The sequence below is a fragment of the Sinohyriopsis cumingii genome, chromosome 7 (genome assembly GCF_028554795.1).
Source record: "Sinohyriopsis cumingii isolate HCF-2022 chromosome 7, ASM2855479v2, whole genome shotgun sequence".
Taxonomy (NCBI): domain Eukaryota; kingdom Metazoa; phylum Mollusca; class Bivalvia; order Unionida; family Unionidae; genus Sinohyriopsis; species Sinohyriopsis cumingii.
Window position 1 is genome coordinate 76,253,736 of NC_142967.1, and position 24,708 is coordinate 76,278,443.

Genomic DNA, 24,708 nt, shown 5'->3' on the forward strand with positions numbered 1-24,708 from the left:
GTCAGCAGACATATTTTATTTTGTTCTTAGATATTTTTCGATAAGAAAAACATTTGTTTGGACTGTTCAGAAGAAATAGAAAGTGCACATATTTTTGACTGTGACATTATTATGGAACTTATTCGAAGGATTTCTGGGCAAGGTCATCTTGACTACGTCACAGTTCTTTGAGGACCGGTACTAAAATTATACGGAACGTTTCTTTCATTTAGGATTTGCACAGACCCTTATAAGGACTAGCTTGGATTCTCTTCATAATACTTGTATGTTCCTCTCACATTGTTCATTTATAACTTCGATGATGAAACTGTTTGTTAAGTTTTAAAAAACTCGTTAGTTTTGCTTCGTTTCTGTTACTTAAGTTTGTAACCATAGACTCGTTACACTAACTATCGAAGATAAAACCATTACCACTGCGTAGTTCGAGACAGTGTTGGCAGAAATGGGAAACCATCGAACTGTCCGTGCGAGGAAATGAACAGCTACCAACGAAGCAAAACTAAATAGGAATTTGATTTACAGTCGAAAAATCAGTTCACAAAGTGTAGCTTGCCGCCTAAATCCTTGAAGAAAAGCCGGCTAGTGACTCTGAGTCAGACTGGTGTTCGTGTCCATCAGGATTCACTCGTACTTCAGTCGCGCTCTTCGTGCGTGAAAGCCATGGGGTGTAGAAAGGTATGGACCCTGAGTGTTACATCAATGTAAAAGTCCCACTATCATACTACTTACATTTATCAACGAATTTTCGGATCCTTTTAATAACAGATATTTGTTAAAATACCACTGGACACAAACCCAGTTGCTGAGACATTTTTCCCTTTTACCGACCCACATACAAACTAAATTGGAGTAGAAGATGGACAAAACATAGATACTTGAATCTTTGTTAGGTTCCTACAGTTTGTTTTGTCCTTGTTATACAATAAAATTGTATGACCTCCATTGGCTACTCAAGATGGGAAATAAGAAAGAAAGGATTCATAAAGTTACAAATAAAAACCATATTACTGTAGTATCTTCTCTAAGCAATCATGATCATTTTCAATTATGACAACTATTATGTTTAGCAAAAATAAAGCCACAAAATTAGTATATGTTTTTCTAATTCACCACCATCGCATCTTTTAAATGCAACAACCATTGTAAAAAATTCATAGGAAGAGTTTATCAGTTTTTAATCTTAACTAACGCTCGACCAAAGTTCGGCTCCATAAAGCAAGTAAAATATTTAGATAAATATTTACCCAGTAAAGTTTTGTGACAAAAATCAAATAATATCCATCCTTGTACTTTACACACTTAGGGAAGTTTACTCCCATACTTAACTAATATTCGCCATGAATAAGGATTTACATTCCCACAGTTGCCGCCACAAGCTTTCAAAAGAAAGTTACACAGCATGCACATATAACATGTACTTATTTTTAATCTGGCCAGAGCATGGAGAAACCAAAACAATCAAATGATTGGCACGGCAAAGCTGATCCTACAATACATTATCTTTCTACTAATACCAACCCTTCTCGAATCATCTGTAAATCACAACCTCCCACTTTCAACTCCATCAATAACGTATCGTAGAAAAAAATTACAAAAATAACTCCGTAAGTTTCATATATAAACGGAGACAGTTGCTTCCCACATATTACTTTAATGAAGAGAAAAGTGTTCCGTGAAAGGACCTGTCTCCACATAGACTTTTAATATGAACATTGTGGTAAACACCTATGAACAAAGTTAGGTGAAAATGTTCAACTGCTCATGCATTTGTAGGCCGATTCTTAATCTCGAACCCAACTATCACACATGCATTTCTGCATTAAGCTAGTCTCCTTGTGTATGCATAAAATACTTTGTATGCATGATACCAATGTACTAACGAGAAAAACCCCATAGAGATAATGTAGTTTCTTCAATCCAACATGTACCCCAATGATGACTCAACTGAATATAGTGCTACCTAATATTTTCAGATATCCAGTGCATTATATACAACGACACGAAACGACATCGTACTGTAGATCACTTTTCATCTACCTTTACTTTATTTTGTTAAAATATCCAAAGTTCCACAAATATTGAAATAAACAGAAGAGTAAAGACGGATGTCGAATTGGATAGAATTGAAATTAGGAAAAACTATTATAAATTGTACGACATTTTTATTTTCTAACAATGATTTATTTGTTATTATTATTCGAATTTACCATAGACTCCTGGTGTAGTAAATTACTCAGTAGGAGTAGAAAACCACAAAAATAAACCTATTAGGATTAGGGAGTCACTGTTAGTAACATAGTGGTATTTGTACAATTTAGGAAAGACTAACTCAATATTGGAGGACAACCGGTATAATATATATATATATATATATATATATATATATATATATATATATATATATATATATATATATATACACCAGGGGTCTCAAACAAAGGTGATGCGGCCCTTGGGCCATAGAAAATGCCCTCATGCGGCATTATAGACCAAGCAAGTGTCGTTTGCCGTTTCTATTGTACTTCGTGCACCGAGTGCCTTCTGAATAGTTTTCTTTTCTTCAGGAAAATATTTAGAGATGAGCTTCGCTAAGTTAGTGTGATATGTATCAGTTTTGCTTTTTACAGGTAAGTGATACTTTGAATGCATTTGACTCGAACGAGGCCTCTTTGGGCACTATATCTTTTGAATAAGTCGGTTATATAAAAACATTCAAGCATTTTTTATATGATTATCTGTTACGATACTAATCTTGGGAAAGTTGCAAGTATTCAACAGAGTTGATATAGTTACTCTCAGATCTGCTAAATCTCACATCCAATATTATACATATTTACAGATATGTCAATTAATTTTCAATTTTCCCACTCGTCTTTTTAATAACCTGGAACCAATGATGATATCTATCTAGATTGTAATTCGAAGGCCTATCGACATAACCACTATTGCCTTTATCACATATTTTACGGCATAGAAGAAATATCTGCTGTCTTTTTTCATATTTGATACAAGTTTTTCTGTCCTTTTTGCGTTTCGTCGAAGCGGTTGACACCGACATAAATGTAATATTCAATATTCTATCTTGTCAAACACCTTTCTTGTAATCTTGCTCATTTTGTGTGTACATTATATGTGAAGTGTTCCAGAGATTATTTCTAACAAAGTTAGTTTACATCGTTGTTTAATATATCTATAGGCCTTGTTCATTGCTTCATAAGAAGAAATCATGAATGTTTATAACGTTCCTATAATTCCGAAAATAGGCCGATGTCGAGCTCTTTTATCCAAACGTCGGTTTTTCACCCTTGCTTATTGTCGAAGCTGGGGCCTTTCGATCTGGATTAAAATGCTGCATGCCCACGCCATATGTCCCTGCTTGCTAGTGAATGCAGTCAATACAACATGAATTTTCTTGTCCAATCCTAGCAGACATATAATAGCTTCTAAGCCAGTTTGACTGGTTTATTAATTTTTAATTTATGATATAATACCCTTTGTTTTATTGGTCAAATAATTTTTTAATGTAATTTCAATTTTCTCTTATCAATACACGAGTAGGTACAATACAAAATGCGAGTGACAAATGAGTTTTAATTTTGACCTGTGATGTATTCGTGTCCTGCATGTTACAGCACAATGGCGTGGGTGATCTCACCATATCAAAATATATCCTACTGTTTCATATGTTGACAAGTTTGGAGTAATATGTGAGACAAAGAGACCTCTCGGAATCTTGTAAAAGTTTTTACTTTTGTTTGTTTGTTTCTTTGTATCTTTCATCATTTTTACAACTTAGAGCGCTGTAACTTTATTTGCAGCTATCATAAACGGAAAGTTTGATGTAGGAGGATTGTCGTCGCAGGCAAGTTTCTTTTTATGAAATTATTTCTTCTTCATCATATACACTTTTGATCCAAGTGTCATGTTTATAAAACCATTTCAAATACACTCTGTTTTGATTTGCATCTCTTGACAACGAAGATAATTGTAGACATAACAATAAAAAGTATGTTCTTACCACTGATCATGAACAGGTAACAATCACAACTCGAGCTAAATCTGAAACTTTCGATGAAAATGATCAAGTATTGGTGAAGTTTGCATGGAACTACTTTTTGAGACGTGTGATATTACAAAAGTATGCATGCGAACCATATTGACTGAAATCTGAAGACACCTATCAGCAAAACTGGAACCAGGAACCATTTCAATATATTAGCCATAGTTAACAATATATACATATATATATATATATATATATATATATATATATATATATATATATATATATATATATATATATATATATATATATATATATATATATATATGTGTGTGTGTGTGTGTGTGTGTGTGTGTGTGTGTGTGTGTGTGTGTGTAAAATGCCTTAATTTAAAAATAGGTTCATGTAAATACCTTAATTTATCGGATATGTTGTTTTGATTGTTTTTTTTATTTTAAATGCTTCTCTTATGCAGGTACAAAAAAACAACTTACTTGGCTTTTTGGCTGCAATCGTCATAGGAGTTCTGTTCATCATATTCTTCCCACTAGTTGGCTGCTGCTTTTGCTGCTGCCGCTGCTGTGGCAAATGTGGCGCGAAAAGCAATCATGAGTTCCCAGGAAGCGCCAACTGCCACCGACTAATACTTTCCAGTGTTCTGTTCATCGTCGCCACTTTCGCATTGTAAGTATATGACTTAGTTGCTATAACTTTCACAGAAAAGATAGATGAAATAACACCTGCTCATTTCCAATGTTCAAATTCAAGCTATAGCATAATGCACACTTTTTTGAGAGTCGCATCTCTTTCTCCCTCTCACTCTGGACATGAATCCCTTATTCCCCGTCCCGATTGATGATTATTACCTCCTGACTGACAACTTTTTAATGAGACCTCCATGACTACCATTCCCTCTTCTCCTGTTTAGCCACAATCTATATATAATAAAATACTTTAAAACAAATAATGCTGCATCTTCTGTGTTGTCAGTGTATTTTCAGTACATGTAGGAGACAAATGCTTCAAAATTCTTCTTGCTTTAAGGACATAGAGATCATCTACAAAATCTAGCACATAGTCCGTTTTAAAATGGTTTTGGTCTTTATTCCAAGTATAAATGAGGTTATGTGCCCACTGTTATCCTCTGTGAACAAAATTAAATCATGTTAAAGTTGGTCACAGTTTTACTCAGCAGATCGAACCTAAACAAAATGGTTATGAATTGTTAGTCATTCACCGTACGTTGGAATATATATATATATATATATATATATATATATATATATATATATATATATATATATATATATATATATATATATATATATATATATATATATGTGTGTGTGTGTGTGTGTGTGTGTGTGTGTGTGTGTGTGTAATGACACAATATTGAAAATGACAAACTCTTCATAGAAACAAGATCATTGTCACTGGACAGCAAATGGGAAAACAACACAAAAGTAGTACTATTCAGGATCTAAGCTAAAGAAAATGGTTAAAAAAGGAAATAGCTAGATAGCTAGAACGGAAGCGTGAGCAAGTCTGTATGCGAACCAGCAGTAACAATTACTTATGCTGCTGGACCTACACTAGTTATCTATCTTGTCTCTGTTTTGCATTTGCCTTTGAAAAAGACTCATTTAGGGTTGAAAGCGCTCGGTCTAGTTAAATACAAGTTTTGCACTGTTCGTTGTCACTTTATCTTAATCAATCCCTGTCACACGGAACCCTTTGTTGGATCGAGTGCACTTGAAAGGCATGTTATTCGCCATATTATCTGCATTATTTTCTCTCTCTCTCTCTCTCTCTCTCTCTCTCTCTCTCTATATATATATATATATATATATATATATATATATATATATATGGCAATTTTCTTCTACATTTACTGCACATATGTGATATAATTTTGGATAGATTCACACATTATGTCTATATTTTTAATATTCTATTGGAAGATTGCTTTAATGCATTTTTATTGTGGTATGCTTACATCTCTGCTTTACACTACCACACATACATAAAGCAAATTAAAGTAACAATGACGTGTTGCTTCTGTCATTAAATATCTTCTTTGTCATATCATTCGAACTATCAGCCTATTGCATTATTTTCTTTGTTAATATATTAGGGCTGGGAATATTTGTACATATGTCTCCAACGACAGAATGACGTCAGGCTTGGAGGAGATCAAGTCAACAGTGGTGAACAATCTGGATGACATAAATATCTTCCTCAACCTAACTGAAGAAGTAGGAACTGTCATTTTCTTCTTTATGCATTAATTTATTTTGAGCATTTAATACAATTTATTATCATGATCACTTGAAAGAATTTAAATTACTATTAATATAGAGCCAACAATAGTATCGATGGTGTGAAACCTAGTCAACAACATTTATTTGATTTAACGTTCTCGTATATTGATACCCGAACATGTATAATCAGAATTAAATGCTATAATAATCCAGTGAGACCCTACTAGGTGTAGGGTCATAATGTACATCATAATGTACAGTATTTTGGAGACGGAATGATATCATGGATTATTGTCGTAAAATACACCTTCTGTTATTTCTTAAGGCAAGGAATACTCAGGATATTGCAAGTGTTTGGTTAATTGCTATTGGATTAACTAATTATTATTCGATTATATCACGTTACGTGGTACGTGTCATGTCATACCGGCATGTGTTTAGCTATGTAGTGATACGACAACATATATGATATCCTCAGTTGATTTTCTCTTACCATCTCGTGTAGGAATAGGACAAGATGTCTGGACTACTCGGATTCTTTTTTCGAATCATAAGGAACTCCGACTGTATACAATTTAATACAGTGTCGTCTGCTTGGATTATACTTAGAATCATAAGGCACTCACAATACAGGATTATACTTAGAATCATAAGGCACTCACAATACATTCAATTAAAGACAGTGTCTTCGGCTATAACTTCATTTACAACAGGGGTCCCAAACTTAAACCGCATGGGAACATTTTCGTTGGGCCAAGGACCGCACCACCTTTGTTATCTCTTAGGGACTCACTGCATACATCTAAGTAGGGTGTCGCCTGCTTGGATTTCCTTTAGAATCATAAGGCACTAATACTGCATAAAATTCCAAACAGTTTCGTCTCCTTGGATTTCCTTTAAAATCATAAGGCACGCCGTGTGCATACAACTAAATACAGTATCATCTCCAAGGACATCATTTAGAACTTTAAGGCGCTCCCAGTGCTTACAGTTAAATACAGTGTCATCTGCTATAATTTCCTTTAAATTAATAAGGCACTCCGATTGCAAACGGTTAAATACACTGTCATCTGTTATGATTTCCTTTAGGTACTTCAGCGTACTAGCCAGCGAAGAATTTCATTTATACCAGGTTTGAATGACAACTCATTTGCGTCAGGTTGCAGCATGGAAATATTTTACTAAACAAAGATTTTGCTATAGGCAATGTTCTGAATGATTAGTAATACTGTTTATTATTTTAGATCAAATGTAGTTGCAGATAACACTATTTACTTTGTACAAAAATATTTTGTTGTAGACATTGTTGTGAACCATTTCAAAGACTAGATGCAGAGAGCATACGTTTGCATTACGTGATAATATTCCCGCTACTATTTCAACATATACTCCACAGAATCGAACGATAATGCAGCAACTAATTTGATATCTAAGATAAATGCTATAATTTCACTGTGACAATCAGCGATATTTTGAATAAGATGTGGAATAATTATGATGCCACGTACACACTTTGAAACAAATAAAAACTACAAGCTGATCAAAGATGGTCAGAGAACAACGTGATGCTGACGAACATGTCTAGGAGTACAGCGAAACAGATTACGAAAAGCCAAGACTAGAGTCTTTCTTTATGTACTAATATCTTGTATGTATAAACAAATACATAAGTAGTATATGGGGACACTTTACGTACAATGGGAATTAGCATTAAAAACACCCTTGGGACACTTTACGTACAATGGAAATTTAACATGGAGAAAAATCGTGGGACACTTTACGTACAAGGGGAATTAGCATGGGAATAAAATCGTGGGATACTATACGTACAAGGGGAATTTAACATGGGAATAAATCGTGGGATACTATACGTACAAGGGGAATTTAACATGGGAATAAATCGTGGGACACTTTACGTACAAGGGGAATTTAACATGGGATTTTTTTTTTAAAAAAAAGTTTTTTTTAAATTTAAATTTAAATTTTTTTAAATTTAAATTTAAATTTAAATTTAAAAAAGGGGTAGGCAATTCAAAGACTATCTCTTTTCGAGAAATATGGCTGGCCCTGAAAAGGGCCTTTGGGTTTTATGTTAATGTATTCATTAACATAAATGGCACCGCATTGGTCTTCTTCTTGTCCTTAGGCTGCGTCTTACTGTTGGTCCGTACATCAGCACTCTTTTCAGGCATCCTTGTCTTTCGACGTAGATCCTACGTATCCACAGGCTGGTGTTTGTCCTGTGGACAACGGTCCACTTGGATCGGACATACATGAGCAAGTCTGTCCGAAACATCATGGAAGACACAAGGGTGGATGACTCAACTGTAGTCCACATCTTGAAGCGATGAGAACAGGTGAATCAATGCATTGAACGGCGCTTATTTATAGGTACAGAAAGGATTGAAACGGATTGAGTTCATTCACCAATCCGAACACGCGTTACAGAATTCAGTCAGCTCTCATCCAATCCGAAGAGAGCAGTCTGTGACGTCACGTAGTCAATATAGATTCGCTAGCGCTTGTGTGCATTCAGTCTATGCGACAGTGATTCAACATGACGGAAACTCAGAAAACGATCCATTGGGGTGCACCAACAGGGGAGACTGCCCAAGGGAACTCGGACTTACTTTCAGAAGAGGTGAATTGGGATTTTGTGGATTTTCTCTCCTCGCAAGAATTTGTTCCTGAACCTTCGTTACCTTCTTCATTACCGCAAGTGGAGAATTTTAGACAGAGACAGAAAGAAGAATTGGAGAAATTTATACAACGACAAAAGGAAGCGGAACAGGCTTTTCTCCTACAGCAACAGCAACAAGAAGAAGAGGTAAGAAAAAAACAACAGCAAGAAGAAGTAGCAGCAAAGAAACAAGAGGGTGAAAATCAAACGGTCACGGTACTGTTGGACATTTTAGCGGAGTTAAGAAGTCTGAAACAAATGTATCAGACTTCTTTATCACGACCGAAGAGAATACGACCTTCCCGAGCTAAACACGTCAACCCTGTGACTAAGCCTACCGTACCACCCTTAGTGATTTCAACCCAATCATTATCATCATCATCAACATTACGCAGTCCAGAAGTAGGCCTTGGTCGTGGCAAAGGCTTAAGGCAGTTAAAATTGATTGCTTAAACTCACCCCTACACCATGAAAAAAAGGCCCTTTTCAGGGCCACCCACATTTCTCGAAAAGAAATACAATTTCAATTTGCCAATAACTCAGAAAAACTCACCCATGTTACCCTTATAGTACGTGTCTGTGTATGAGTGCGTGAGTGTAGCTTCTTATTTTAAAATCAAAACTCAAAGACTCTTACCTTATATCATTCATTTATTCTTTTCTCCATTTTTTTACAATCCAATTCACAATTCACAACACATCACTTTAATAAAAAGTTCATTGATTTCTTCTTTTCTCCTTTTTAGTCTCTCTGTTTTTTGAATTTCTTCACCGTCACACTCTTTTCCTCTTCTTCCTCCTCGCTTTCTTCCCTTCTTCTTTTTTTCTCCTCTTTCTTTTTCTTCACCTGTCTTCTTTCTTCCTCAGAAGAATCCCTCTCTTCCTCTGAAGAATCCCTCTCTTCTTCTGAAGAATTCCTCTTTTCTTCTGACTCCTCTTGTTTCTTTTTTGGGCAATCTGGAGACCAATGTCCTTTTTCTTTACAATAATAACAGGTATCTTGACTTTTGTCTTTTTTATCCCCTGTTTTTTTTCTTTTTTGACGGTCTGGACACTCTGAAGACCAATGCCCTTTCTTCTGACAGATATAGCAAGTATCTTGACTTTTATCTCTAAAGGAAGGAGAGTAGTCCGTAGGCTGGTCTGAAGAGAATTTTCTAATGACCCCTCGCAAAGCTCTGACGAAACGTTCCATCTGGTCAGTCTCTTCCATCGTTGTGTTCGGCTTGAGAGTGAAATGAATAGTGAAAGGACAAGACACACACCCTTTTATATACGCTGGTCTGCTATGACTATAAAGTAGTTTATGGTGTTTGAACTTGAGTCATTTGACTTTTTGCTTTCAAGATGAAACGATCCCATTCATTCGAGAAGAAAGAAGAAGAAAGTAAGAGGCAGAAACGTGATCTATCGCCTCGTACCAGGGCTGAAATCTTGGCACAAATTCATGCCAGTGATTTTGAAGAGGACATGAGTGAACCAGAATCCGAACCCTCTAAAACAAGTTCACCACCCTTAGTCAACCCTGAAAAGTACTATTCCATTCGAGAGACGGAAAAGCGCTCCTCTAGAAAATTTAGAACCACGGCTTACAAATACACGGTGAAGTTTAAAGATTTCAAGGCTGAAGTGCCGTTAGAGAAAGCAGAAGTGTTCATCACTGAGGTGTGGAATTCTTTGCTCACTGCACTCAAGCGACAATGTCAACCCAAAGAAGACGATCGTTTGAGACTTTCCATACAACACGACGGTTTGAAATCCCCTGTTTGGATCGAGTTTAGCACCCCTGCAGAATTGACTGCTTCCAAAGTCATGGACAAGATTCAACACGTACAACAATCTAATGATCAGTTTGACATCACCGATGGTAAAGCCCCACTGGACATGACCCACGTCTCTCCTCCTCAAGGGACAGGACGCAAAAAGATGTTATTGGTGGACGACCTTCGCAACACCAAAAAGAGTCTCGTCCGAATTAATAACTCTCATGACCAGATGTGTTTAGCCCGTGCCATCGTGGTGGGACGAACCTATGCCGACAAGAACGACACGGTAGAATGGAAAAGAACCTGGAACACTATTCAACGTTCCCATCGAGCCAAGCAACGAAACGAAGCAGAACTCCTGTTGCAACAAGCTGGCCTGTCCAAAGACACACCCTGTGGCATTCCTGAGATGCAAAAATTGCAAGATGCCCTAGCTCCACGCTACACCTTGAAAGTGCACCCTCAAGAAGTGCGCGGACCTTTGTTGTTTCGAGGCCAAGACTTTAAGGACGGAAAATACATTCATGTCTATTATCACGATGAACATTTCGATACCATTACCAGTATCACCGGATTCCTGAAATACGGTTATTACTGTGAGAAATGTGACCATGGTTATAACAATCGAGAGCAACACAAGCATTGTGGATCGAAATGCACAGGATGTTTGGCCTCTTCACCCTGTCTGAGCGAAGAACCAGTGCCTTGTTTCACTTGTCTGCGCACGTTTGTCAGCCCTACCTGTTACCAACAACATCTGAAAACGCAAGGTTCACAGAAGAAATGCGCTTGTCAACTGCTGAGATTGTGCTCTACGTGTGGACAAGGCATACGTACCAATAGTGTCAAGGCACACGTATGTTCAGGAAAGAAAAAATGTCACATTTGTCACCACATCGTGGACTTGGAACACCAATGTTACGTGCAAAAATACCAACCCCCACCAGAGAAAGAGGACGGTCACAAGAAGAAAGGCAATTTCATCTTTTTCGATTTCGAATGCATGCAAGAAACCGGCATTCACATTCCTAATTTCTGCGTGGCTCATCGAGCGTGCGAGAAGTGCATTCAAGAACCTATCTTCAGTCATTGCCCTCACTGCAGCAAGATACCCGGAGGGCGTGAAAAAATCTTTCGGGGACCCAACACGTTAGCCGATTTTGCCCAATGGGTCTTAGACCCCATCGACAAGACGTGGAGCCAAGAGGACATCGAACGTTACCGAGATTGTCATCGCCATGCCACAGTGATGGCTCACAATTTCTCCGGATACGATGGACAGTTTCTTTTGAGGTACTATACGGAACAAGGCACCGAACGTCCTAAAGTGACTTTGAACGGAGCCAAAATCATTTTCATGCAAGTGGGACAAGTACAGTTTAAAGATTCGATGAGCTATTTGGCCATGCCTTTGAGTCGAATGCCTAAAACGTTTGGAATGACAGAAATGGCTAAAGGGTACTTTCCACACTTTTTCAATACGGAAGCCAATCAACACGTCGTTCTACCCCATTTACCTGAGGCTCACTATTACGACCCCGACAACATGCGTACCGAACAACGAGAAGCTTTCTACGCTTGGTACCAGGCTCACGCCTCGGACCCTTTCGACTTTCAGGAAGAAATGCTAAAGTATTGTCGTTCCGACGTGGACATTTTACGACGTTGCTGTGGAAAATTTCGAGAACTGTTCATGGAACACGGAGGGGTCGATCCTTTGAAAGAAGCTTGCACCATTGCCAAAGCGTGTTCCTTAGTGTATCGACAACGATTCATGCCTGAAAACACCGTGGCTGTCATCAGTCCTCAAACGACCCACTTTGTCAAACGTCAATACTCGGTCAAAGCCCTACGCTGGTTACATTACTTGTGCGACAAGGAAGACAAGTGGATTCAGCATGCCCGCAACGGAGGGGGCGAAAAGACCATCGGAACATATTCGGTAGATGGCTGGGACTTAGAAAACCCCAAGATCGTGTACGAGTTTAACGGTTGCTTATTTCACGGATGTCCCGTCTGCTACCCTGACCGTGACACTAAAAATCAGTTTTTACAACGGACCATGGAAGACCTGTACCAGGACACTTGTCAGCGACGCTTGAAGTTAGAACAGCAAGGATACCAAGTGGTGGAAATGTGGGAACACGAATACGATCACCGTTTGAAAATCGATCCCGAGTTTAAACGTGTCGTGGAAAGTTACAAGCTGATGGACCCCCTGAACCCGAGGGATAGTTTGTACGGAGGAAGGACCAATGCCACCTGTTTGCTGTACCAAGCCGACGAAGAGAAAGGAGAAGAAATCAAATACTTGGATGTGTGTTCGCTGTATCCCTACGTGTGCAAATATTGTCACTTTCCTACAGGGCACCCGCGATTGCTGACGGAACACATCGACCTGGTCAACATTCGACAATACGAAGGCTTGATCAAGTGCAAAGTTTTGCCTCCCACGAACCTCTACCATCCCGTCTTACCTCACCATTGTCAAGGCAAACTGATGTTTCCCTTGTGCCGTACTTGTGCCGAAACGTGCAACCAAGACCAGCCTTGTCAGCACACCCAGGAAGAACGGGCCTTGACGGGAACCTGGGTCAGCGTAGAATTGTTCAAAGCTATGGACATGGGATACCAACTGTTAGAAGTGTACGAAATTTGCCACTTTCCCAAGACACAACAATACCACAAGGGTGACCCTACTCAGAAAGGCATTTTCGCAGACTACGTGGATGCCTTTTTGAAACTGAAGCAAGAAGCCAGCGGCTATCCTTCCTGGTGTCACACTCCCGAAGACCAAATAAAATTCAAAGAGAAATACTACGAACAAGAGGGCATCACTTTAGACCACATCGAGAAAAACGAAGGCAGGCGATCGTTTGCCAAAGTGATGTTAAATTGCTTGTGGGGTAAAATGGCACAACGACCGTGTTTACCCAAGACGGAATATTTGACAGAACCTTCCCGCTACTTCCAGATGATTCACGACAAAACCAAATACATGAAACACGTGGACGTCGTTCGAGAGAATTTGATCTTGGTCAATTACGAAGAAGATCTGGACTTTGTGCAAGACGACCCTTTTGGAAATGTCATCATTGCGGCTTACGTGACAGCCCATGCTCGCTTAAAATTGTACGAAGCTTTAGAACTGTTAGAAGAACGCGTCCTGTACTTTGACACGGACAGTTGCATTTACATCCATCACCCGATTCAACATCACCCTAACATCGAAGGAGACCGTTTAGGAGCCTGGACAGACGAGCATCCCGACGACAAGATTCTAAGTTTCGTCAGTGGCGGTCCCAAAAATTACGGCTACGAATACCGGGACAAACAAGGAGAAGTGCACACGACGTGCAAAGTGAAAGGACTGACTCTGAATTATCGTACCAGTCGTGTGGTGAACTTTGGGGTATTGAAAGAAGCCTTGCAATCGGGAGAGGATGGAAACTTTAAAGTGACCACTCACCAACCGAACAAGATTGTACGTTTACCCACTCACCACATCGTCAGTCGACCTTTGGAAAAAGTTTATCAAATCGTGTACCAGAAGCGAGTTCGACTTCCCAATCATTTCACCTTACCGTATGGACACGTCGGTATAAAACATTGGTTGTAAGAGGATAGCCACCCACCAGAAAGATGACTTCGCCACAGCAAGAATCGAGTGAGAAACCCGATGAGAACTCCAAGTTCAAACCCTACCATTTTCCAGTCTTCTTACCTGACTATTGTGATTGTGCCCGTCGATTGGACACGTTTCAGAAATGGCCTACGGATAGGGAAGGATTACCTTCTTCGCATGTTTTAGCTAGAACAGGATTTGTCTACTTGGGACCTGAGTCAGGATTGGGATACGAGGTACAGTGTTTTGCTTGCGGACTGAAGTTACGAATGGATCTATGTATCTATAAAGATTCAGCTATTCTGGAACATACTCGATGGTCTCCGCACTGCCCTTACCTTTCTATGGCCTTTCCACCCATCACACTACGGTACAATGTTGACGGTACCTTAGAGACGGTACCTTCCAGAACAAGACATAAAAAACGTAAAAAAGGAAAGATGTACAAGCTGGAGACTGCATTGCGACTAGTATAAAAAAGGGCTATGGTCAAGATCGATAGTTCATTGTGACTACCAAGACCGAGCGAACAAGATGAATACTTTGAAAAAGACATCGTTCCAGTTTGGGGATTGTAAAAAAGTTGTATCTTCCTCTAGTGTGACTAATACTGGATGGATAAGACCCATGCATTGCGACGGAAAATGTCCGGAAGGAAACTGCGATTGTCCATGTGGTTACCATTGTAATTGCGTAACGGAGTTTGAAGACGAGTGCGATTGTGAGCCTTGCGATGGGACCGATGCTGTACGTTGTGACCTGAGTGATGCCGTAAAGCATCATGGGAACTTTGTTCTCACTACCCCTGTCATGGAAAGTGATGCTGTGCGTGTCAAACCTGAGGGATGCGAAAGCGATGCCGTTCGTCCTCTTGGACATTTTACTGGGTTTCGTTTTAAAGGGGAATGTCGACCTTCACGTTTACCTCCCTACGGATGTCATCCAGCCCTGAGCAAACTCCTGCCCATTTCACTCAACCCTCATCGAAACGAACCTGTGAAAAACGAATATTCGTTTCCTGTGCGTTCGTCGGAATACTGCGACTTTGAAAATCGTCTTCAATCGTTCAAAGGAAAATGGCCAAAGTATCTGGGAGGACCGACCCCCGAAGAATTAGCCAGAGCCGGATTTTTCTACTTGGGCGAAGGAGATAAAGTCAAGTGCTTCAGTTGTGGTGTGTCACTTCACCACTGGGAACCGCAAGATTCGGCCTACGTTGAACATGCTCGATGGTCACCGAATTGTCATTACTTACCCTTAGTGGGACCGAGACATTGAAGTAACTTCTTACCATAATCATTTGTTCATGGATACTTTACAAGAGAACATTCGTGCTTTGCCTGTGGAGTTGAGAGAACGCATTTACCGAGAGCTGGTCAAAATACAAGTGAAACGTAAAGAACAATTGCATCCGTTACGTCACTGGTGTTTGAACCACTGGTACCTGAAGGCTATACAAGGACTGATTCAATTGAAAGTGTTCCATTGGACAGACATTGATCAACGACCTCCTGGTTATAAAAAGGAATGGTTTGGTATTGACGATTTTATCTACTACATTGTAAACGTACTGCATCGAATTCCAGAGGAAGAGTTAACGAATTACCAACATCTTGAACACAATGTCAACTTGGTGAAAGAGGAAACTTCTGAACGAATTGTAATGTGTAGATTAGTGACTCAACGATTTAAATTCGACACTGAAGTGAAACCATGTTTGTGCAAAGAGTACATTTCTTGTGTCAGACCAAAGAGGATTTAGTATGACCTATTCATGGATACTTTGCTAGAGAACATTCGTGCTTTGCCTGTGGAGTTGAGAGAACGCATTTACCGAGAGCTGGTGAAAATACAAGTGAAACGTAAAGAACAATTGCATCCGATACGTCACCAGATCTTTAACCACTGGTACCTGAATGGTATAAGAGAACTGATTCGTCAGAAATTCTTTCAATGGTCAGACCTTGTTCAAAACTTTGAGGTCGCTAATGATCGACATGTTCATGATTATGGTTACTTCGAGATTCACCTACAGCAATACATTGAGGAAGACAAGTTAAAGGATTACCAACATATTTTACGTGGAATCTACTTAGAGGAAGAGGAAACACCTAAACGAACTTTGACGTTTCGGTTACAGTATGCAAGATTTAGATTCCCTACTGGAGAACGAAGATCTCTGGCTAGAAAGTACGTCTATTGCATCCGAAAAAAAGAGAATATAAAAACAGGCTGCCATGCCACGGTTTATGTCACATGTCATCCAACAGATTCCGTGGAAGGAACTCAATGACCATATTCAAACCGTGGATCATTACCATCAATTATTACAAGAACTATATCCATTCAATTTTGAACGACAATTTGTGTGTGTCTTAGTGACTTGTTTTCTGGGATTTCGTTTACCAGCCGATTCTTTGTGGACTCTTTACGATCAGTACTTACCACCTCCATGGCCTTAAATGGTCACGAAAAACTCCTTTTGTTCAAAGCCTTGCGTTTTCATCTGGATACTTCTCGACCTCAACAGGAAAAAAAGATTCGTCAACTTTTAGCTACCCAAGACGTGTATGACGATGTGTGTGTAGCTTGTGACTTACATCCCCATTGGACAGATGTTCGTGATTGGAAAAAAGGGGGTTTTGAAGCTTGGACCCAAGAAGTGGCCCAGTATGCACAAGAGTTGTTCAAGGAAAAAAGTTACTTTTCAACCTGTGTTAGTGACGGTGCCAGAAGAACCTGTCACCGAGAACAACCACTCGCTTCAGGACAGGACTGTCATGGACATGCCTGAAAGGTCATTCCGGGAGGACACTTGTGTGACAATACCTCATGTAGAGACTGTAAGAACATTACACACTGTCCCTAGGACATCTTGGTTACCCAAAACATGTTGTACAGACACTTGTTTATATTCCACTTTGATCGCTTTGCTGTGTTTTATATTCCTGTACATCACTATTTGGGTTGTATGTATTTTTCTCTTTCGTGTTCATATTTGAAACATTCAATAAACGTGTTCTGAAAAAGTATATAAACTCTTGTCTTGTTTGTTTTTTCGTGTCACAAGTGACATTTCTCATACCATGGCTACCTCTGCTGTCTCTGCTCCCTCTTCCTCTACTGTCAAAGTCATCGACGAACACTTAGATCGTGCCAGTTGGGAGGCTTTGTATCTTCGCCATCCCTTTAACATGCTCATTGCTGGACCTAGCGGTTCAGGCAAAACCGAATTCGTCAAACGTTTGATCGAACATAAACATCATTTGATCGATCGGCCCCCTCAACGGATCGTGTGGTGTTACAAAGAGTGGCAATCGGCGTACAGCCTCTTGCGTGAAAGTCAAGGCGATTCCATCGTGTTTGTGGAAGGCATTCCTAAAGAAGACGATGGCATCGTCTCTGACTCCCGTCTAACCCATTTGGTCATTTTCGACGACATGTTAGGAGAAGACGAAGAAGAAATTAAATTGTGGTTCACGCGCAAAGGGCATCACCGTAATGCCAGTGTCGTTTACATCACCCAAAATTTGTTTCAACAAAGTAAAGCCCATCGCACCATCAGTCTCAATGCGCATTACGTGGTCTTGTTTAAAAGCCCTCGAGATAAATCGCAAGTGCAAGTCTTAGCCAAACAGTTAGGAACGCCTTGGCTGACTCAGGCGTACGACGATGCCACTCAAACTCCACACGCCTATTTACTCGTCGATTTGAAACCTACGACCCCCGAGGATTTGCGATTTCGTACCCACTTGTTTCACCACTGGTGCCAAGACGGAGGGCCTGTCCTGTACACGTCTCCGTCCTCGACTTCATTTCACTCCTCCCATGAAAAAAATCTATAAAAACCTCAGACCCTTTTTCGTCTGTCTCACACAGTGTGAACATGACGTCCCTTCAGTCGCATCTTCCCGTCAAATTGATTCGTGCCTTGTATGGCATCAGTCGAGAAAAAGATCCACAAACACGAGCCCGTGTCTTAGAAGCTAGTCTCAAAGAAGTCTTACGATGGTTCACGGTGACGGCACGTCAATTACTCCAAGGAATCATTCAGATTCCTCATCAAACCCAACGCTTTTTCGATCGAAACAAAGTCGCTTTGGTCCAACTGGCTGATCCCCGCATCGACACTCAAACCAAAAAACAAATCATTTTGAAACCTGGAGGGAGCGGTACTCTAGGAGGGGTCATCATTCGCTCACTCTTAAGATGGGATCCTAATGCCCCCAAAGTTATCCCTAAGACAAAAGTCCAACGAAGCCCCAAGAAGAAAAAGAAAAAGACCAAGTCCCCAAGAAGAACTTCTCCAGTGGCGGGACCCTCCTCTTACCAGACACCACCACCATCACCCCGGAAAAAGAAAAGAAGCCCCAAGAAAAAGAAACAGAGAAAAAGTCCTCAAAAAAAGAAAAGTCCACAGAAGAAAACTAGTCGCAAGAGAGGCACTTCGGCCAGGACGCAACCTTACACTCGCAAGCCACGACCTGCCACAACGTCTCCGGCAGCCTCACGTTTGTCCACTTCTCCGTTGATGTCACCAGGAACTGAAGAGTACTTGGAGACGTTGATTACACCAAGAACTTCTCCGTTGATGACCCCCAAAAGAACTTCCCCAGTGGCAGGACCTTCCAATTTAGCGGCAGTGGCTGCTGCTCACAAAGTACCTTCTCCCAAAATCAAAGTTCAAGAAAGATCGGGCATGTTACAAAGTTTACTGGATTTGTCCAAGCAAGAACTGGCTCGATTTAGTCCGTTACGTACCCCTGCACGACGTGTCATGCCTGTCCTCAAACTGATAAAACGTAAAGACAATCAGTGGCGACGCGTTCCAGTATAAAAAAGACCTGTGACCGAGTAGGGTATCAGTGTTTTTAGGTGCTCCTAAAGACTCAAAGATGTCACCCTCCAGAAAACCCCAAGGAAAGAAAAGAAAAGGACTACCACCACGTTTAGCCAAACATGGGGACCTGTTATCTGTCCTGTCCAAAGCTTCTCCACCCCTACGAAAAAAACTCATTCAAACGGCCTCCAAAGAGGTCATCGATACCGTGTGCGAATGTTGTTTGAACGTTTTGAAAGGCACGATCCCTTTGTCCAAACACCAGAAACAATGCTTAGGCAAACATCGTCACGTTCTTCGGAAAATGGTTCAAAAGAAAATTCCCATTCGTCAAAAAAAGAAGATGTTGGTCCAACGTGGAGGCATTTTACCTCTCTTGTTAGGCCCCATACTGAAAGGAGTCTTGGGAACCATGTTGGGAGGACTGATGGGAGCAAGATAAAAAGGCCTTCAGAAGTCCCAAGATCTCAGAATTCACCCCTGACAACCCCATGGAAGGACGAAAACTAGCTTTAGTGCCTTACAAACGATGGATGGAATACCATCGGTGGCAAGAACAACGCACCCCGCATTTACCTCCCAATCCCAATTTGAGCGAGATGTCCCAGTTACAACACGAATTGCAGTCCTTGATGGATCGCCAAGATTTGTCCGAAACAGAAAAATCGCAAAAGTACGGTCAACTCTTGCAACGACTGCAACTCTTTCACCAGAAAGCTTTAGACGAAACAGCTCTACCCACTTTGAAAGATTTTAAGACCTTGATGAAAAGTCCAGCACCATCACCAGTACCAGTACCAGTACCACCAGTACCCGTGACCAAGACAGAAAAAGGAAAAGAAGAAGAAGAAGGATTTCAAACTCCACCAGAAAAAGTACGCAAGTTAACAACACCACCTACCTCCAGAATTGGATGGATTAAAAAGATGATGGCCACCCCTTCTTCCTCACAAGAGAAAAAGAAAGTGAAGACAGAAGTGAAAACAGAAGTGAAACAAGAACCGATATCCCCTGCTCAGACATCCTCCTCCTCTTCGACACCTATTGCCGGTCGCACACGCAAAGCCTTGCAATCCAAGAAAATACCCCAAGAGAAAAAGAGTAGCCTCTTCCAAGAGTGGGTGCCTTATTAAGACACCAATCCACACAAAAAATGGAAAAAGTCTTAGCTAGCATTTACTACGATCCCTCCCATCCTGCAGGTTACGCAGGAGTTCAAAAATTGTATCGTGCTGCCAAAACTCGACTGAAAAGTCTCCGTTTACCTCAAGTGCAACGATGGTTACAAGAACAAGCTACCTACACTTTACACAAACCCATTCGACGCAAGTTTGTCAGAAGTCGCACCCGAGTGGAAGGCATCGATCATCAATGGCAAGCCGATTTAGCCGATGTCTCTCATTTGGCCAGCTACAATCGTGGTTACAAATATTTGTTTTGTGTCATCGACGTCTTTTCCAAATTTGCCTGGGTCGTACCCTTGACTTCCAAATCCAGCAGCGAGTTAGTGCGAGCCCTGCAACGGGTGTTGAAACAAAGCGGTCGTCGCCCTCTTCGATGGCAAACGGACAAAGGCACCGAATTTCTGAACCAAGCTTTCCAAAAAGAATTAAAGAAACGTGACATTCATTTTTTTACCACCGAGAATCCCGAAACCAAAGCCAGCATCGTGGAACGTTTTCAACGCACTTTGAAAGAACGCATGTGGAAATATTTTACGCATCACCACACTCTGAAGTACATCGACATCTTACCGCACCTGGTGCAAGCGTACAACCAATCTTACCATCGAAGCATCGGACGTGCCCCGCAAGACGTGACTCCCGACAACGAAGTGCTGGTGTTCGAGCGCCTGTTCGGTACGTCCCCGACGAGGGCTGTCCCCAAGAAAAGTGGAGAGTTGACCGTAGGAGATTGGGTGCGCATTGGCAAAACCAAACGCACTTTCGACAAAGGTTACTTACCTAACTGGACGACCGAATTGTTTCGCGTCACTGGACGAGTGCATGGCCGTCATCCTGCCGTCTATAAATTGGAAGACATGAACGGAGAAGTACTCAAAGGAACGTTTTATTTGCCCGAGTTACAACGTGTCACCAAAAAAGAAGACGACGTGTACGACATCGAAAGCATTCTCGAACGCAGAACCCGTAAAGTGGGCAAACGACGTGTCAAAGAAGTCAAAGTACGTTGGAAAGGATATCCACCCAGTTTCGATTCTTGGATCGACGCTTCGCAAGTCATCGACTATAAAAAGAAGAAGTGACCATCATGCCCTTTCACACAGCAGCAGACGCAGCTACGTCGACCAGTCCTTCTTCCCCTAGTTCTTCTGTGCAAGATTTACAAAAACAACCCTTGTGGGTGTGGTGTGGAGAACGTGTGCCTAAAACGCAAATCGTCTTTTTCTGCCAAATCTTCGTGGTGTATTGTGTCATCGGGGCAGCCATCGCCAATTTGAGTTTGCAACAAGGAGACAAACAATTGTGGACCATTTTATTGAGCAGTTGCATCGGTTACCTGCTTCCCAACCCCTCCCTGAAATTCTCCTCGAACGGGAACGTTGTGTCCAGTGCCAGTGCCAGTCACCACTCCAACAACCACAACCAGAACCCCATTTTGGGCGGAGACACACCTCTGACATCCACTAATATTCCCTCGGACAGCCACAGAACTCTGGAATTATGAGTCACCAAAACCAATTTTACTTAACCTTACCCAGTGACAGTTCCATGGAGGTGTTTCCCAATAACACGTTGTGCTGTTACACAGCCAAATTACCTCAGGTCATCCCCTTAGATCACGAAGCCCATTGGGAAGTGGCTTTGGTAGAAATGATTCACCCGACCCAAGTCCTCAATGTCATTGACGATCAAAGTAAATTTACGGTGGAAGTTTATGACGAACCATTGCAAAAGTGGATGAATGAGAATAACAAATATCCCCATAAAAAACAAAACAAATTCAATCCAAAGTGGACTGACTATGAGTTGTTCATTCACTCAGGCTATTATTTTAGTGGTCAACATTTGGTCAGCGCCATAGCCTCCAAGTTTAATGGCGTGTTTGGGGAAGCTTTTAAGACTTTCAAGTCCAAAGCTGTCACCCTGGAATACCACAAAACAGCTCGTCGCTTCCTGATGAAATTTCCTGAGGGGGAAAAAATCATGGGTTTCTATTTTAATGATGAATTGTTTGACATGTTGGGTGGTGACATAAAGATGAGGAAGAAAGTAGAACAAACACCACTACCCCAAAAAGCCGTCATTTACGACAACGATACTTTTGTCAAGTATTTTCGTACCCCGGTAGAACTGAACCAAGGACTGAATTTGATCTTTGTGTATTCCGATGTGGTGGAATACAACGTGGTGGGACACACCTCCGTGCCGTTACTGCGTGTCATTCCTTTCAAAGTGGACTCTGCCACAATCGCTGACGAAGAAGGTGGAAACACTTACCACGTCCACCGCGAATTTGTCCATCCTCACTATTTGCCGGTCAGCAAGTCGTATTTGGACACGGTCAACATTACTATAAAAGGAGATTTGGGACAAAATATTCCATTCACCAAAGGAAAAGTCACGGTGAAACTCCATTTTCGAAAACGGTTCTTTCACGACTCGTAAGTAAGTAAGTCATGTATCCAGTGTACCAAGGGGTGGCTCGACAGCGAGGACACGGTTTAGGAGACATGTTAAAATCGGCCTTTCGTTCGGTGGCTCCAGTCTTGAAACCGATGGTGACACGAGGATTGCACGCCTTGAAAGATGCGGCACTGACACAAGGCAAAGAATTTCTCCAAAATGTCATCATCGACAAACAAAACCCTAAAGAAGCCTTCATGAGGGCAGGCAAAAATGTCTTGCTGCAAACGGGCAAAGACATTTTAGGCCGACGAGACACACCTATAAATGCCCTGCACGCTACCGAGTCAAGCATTCAGCAAGGACAAGGCAGAAAGAGACGACGAAGAAGAAAACACCCTTTCACCAGACTTCAAGCGAGAAAGGCCAAGAAAAGAAGAACCGTTCGAGACTTAGACGTTTTCGATTATTGAAACACAAAACAAAATGATGCACCGAGAGTCTTGCGCCTGTTCCAAGACGGAACTGGATCTGTTTGCCATGCCCCCCACCATGATGACGATGCAAGAATCCCAATGGGTGGAATTTCTTCCTATCTCCTCTTTGACCGATTCCGCTCCCATCGAGTTTGAAATCAAAGGGCAACCCGAAGATTACATCGATCTGAATAGCAGTTACCTGTACTTGAAAGTCAAAGTAACCGAAGCGAACAACGATGCCATAGACAATGCTGATGCAGTAGCTCCCGTCAACAATTTCATGCATTCCTTGTTCAGCGAAGTGGACTTGTACTTGAATAACAAACTGGTCAGCAGCAGCATGGATACTTACCCTTATCGAGCGTACCTGGAAAATCTCTTGACGTATGGAATAAACGCCAAGAATACTCATCTAGATGCTTGCGTGGTATGGAAACCTGACCCAGTAAATAAGTTCAACGCTATTGTACTTGCTGCGGATGCTGCACATTCAAAGGGATTTGTAGACCGACGAGCGAAAATTGCTGGAAGTCGTAGTTTAGAACTGATGGATCGCTTGCATTTGGACATGTGGTTGCAAGAAAAGTATTTGCTGAACGGGGTGGATGTCCGCCTGAGACTGAATCGCAGCAGTGCCGCTTTCCATTTGATGGCTGCTAATGATGCCACTTATAAAACCAAAATCCTAGAAGCCAGACTCTACGTGCGTCGTGTGGAAGTGTTACCTAAAGTAGGTAACGATATCAGTCAGACGTTGAGCAGAACGACGGCCAAGTATCCGATCCGACGCGTGGAAGTGAAAACGTTCACCATTCCTGCTGGACATCAATCCATGATCCAAGATCATCTGTTCCAAGGACAGTTACCCAAACGTTTGATTGTTGGTATCGTCAAGAATTCAGCCTTCAACGGAGCCTACCACGAAAATGCTTTCCTCTTTAATCATTACAATGTGTCCAAGATTGAAGTCAGTCGCGACGGCAAGACCTTGTGTACCCGGCCTTTAGAACCTAAATTTGGTGACGGGAATTATTTGAGGTCGTACTTGTCCCTGTACGAAGCTACCGGACAGTTAGGAACCAACACCAGTCACGGCATTACGTACGAAGATTATGCAGGAGGCTACGCTTTGTGGGCTTTCGATTTCACTCCAGACCAAGGCAGCGACGAGGGACATTTCCACCCTATAAAATCAGGCCAGATTCGTGTGGAACTTCAGTTTGCACATCCAGCTCCAGATCACACAGTGAACGTCATCCTGTATGCAGAATTTGACAATACCATAGAAATCAACAGTTTGAGAGAAGTCATTCTAGATTACTAGAAGTCATGGAAGACTGTTATCCCTCTTTACCTAGTGAAGAAACTTTGGAGATGAAATGTGAGGAAACTGTGGAAGAAGAAGTGATCATGATGAAGTCGAGATGGCCAGAACAAGAAGCCCATTTAGTCTCCTGTTTTGCCAAA

At 41.2% G+C, this 24,708-nt stretch overlaps 1 protein-coding gene across 1 annotated transcript in view; it reads left to right on the forward strand.

The window, feature by feature from the left end:
• Positions 1-24,708, forward strand: part of LOC149795549 (prominin-1-like) — a 149,683-nt gene that overhangs the window by 16,981 nt on the left and 107,994 nt on the right. The window contains exons 2-4 of the mRNA XM_089963819.1: positions 3,819-3,862; positions 4,479-4,687; positions 6,138-6,258. Coding sequence (XP_089819945.1) covers positions 3,819-3,862; positions 4,479-4,687; positions 6,138-6,258 — 374 coding nt within the window. The remainder of the gene's footprint in view (positions 1-3,818; positions 3,863-4,478; positions 4,688-6,137; positions 6,259-24,708) is intronic.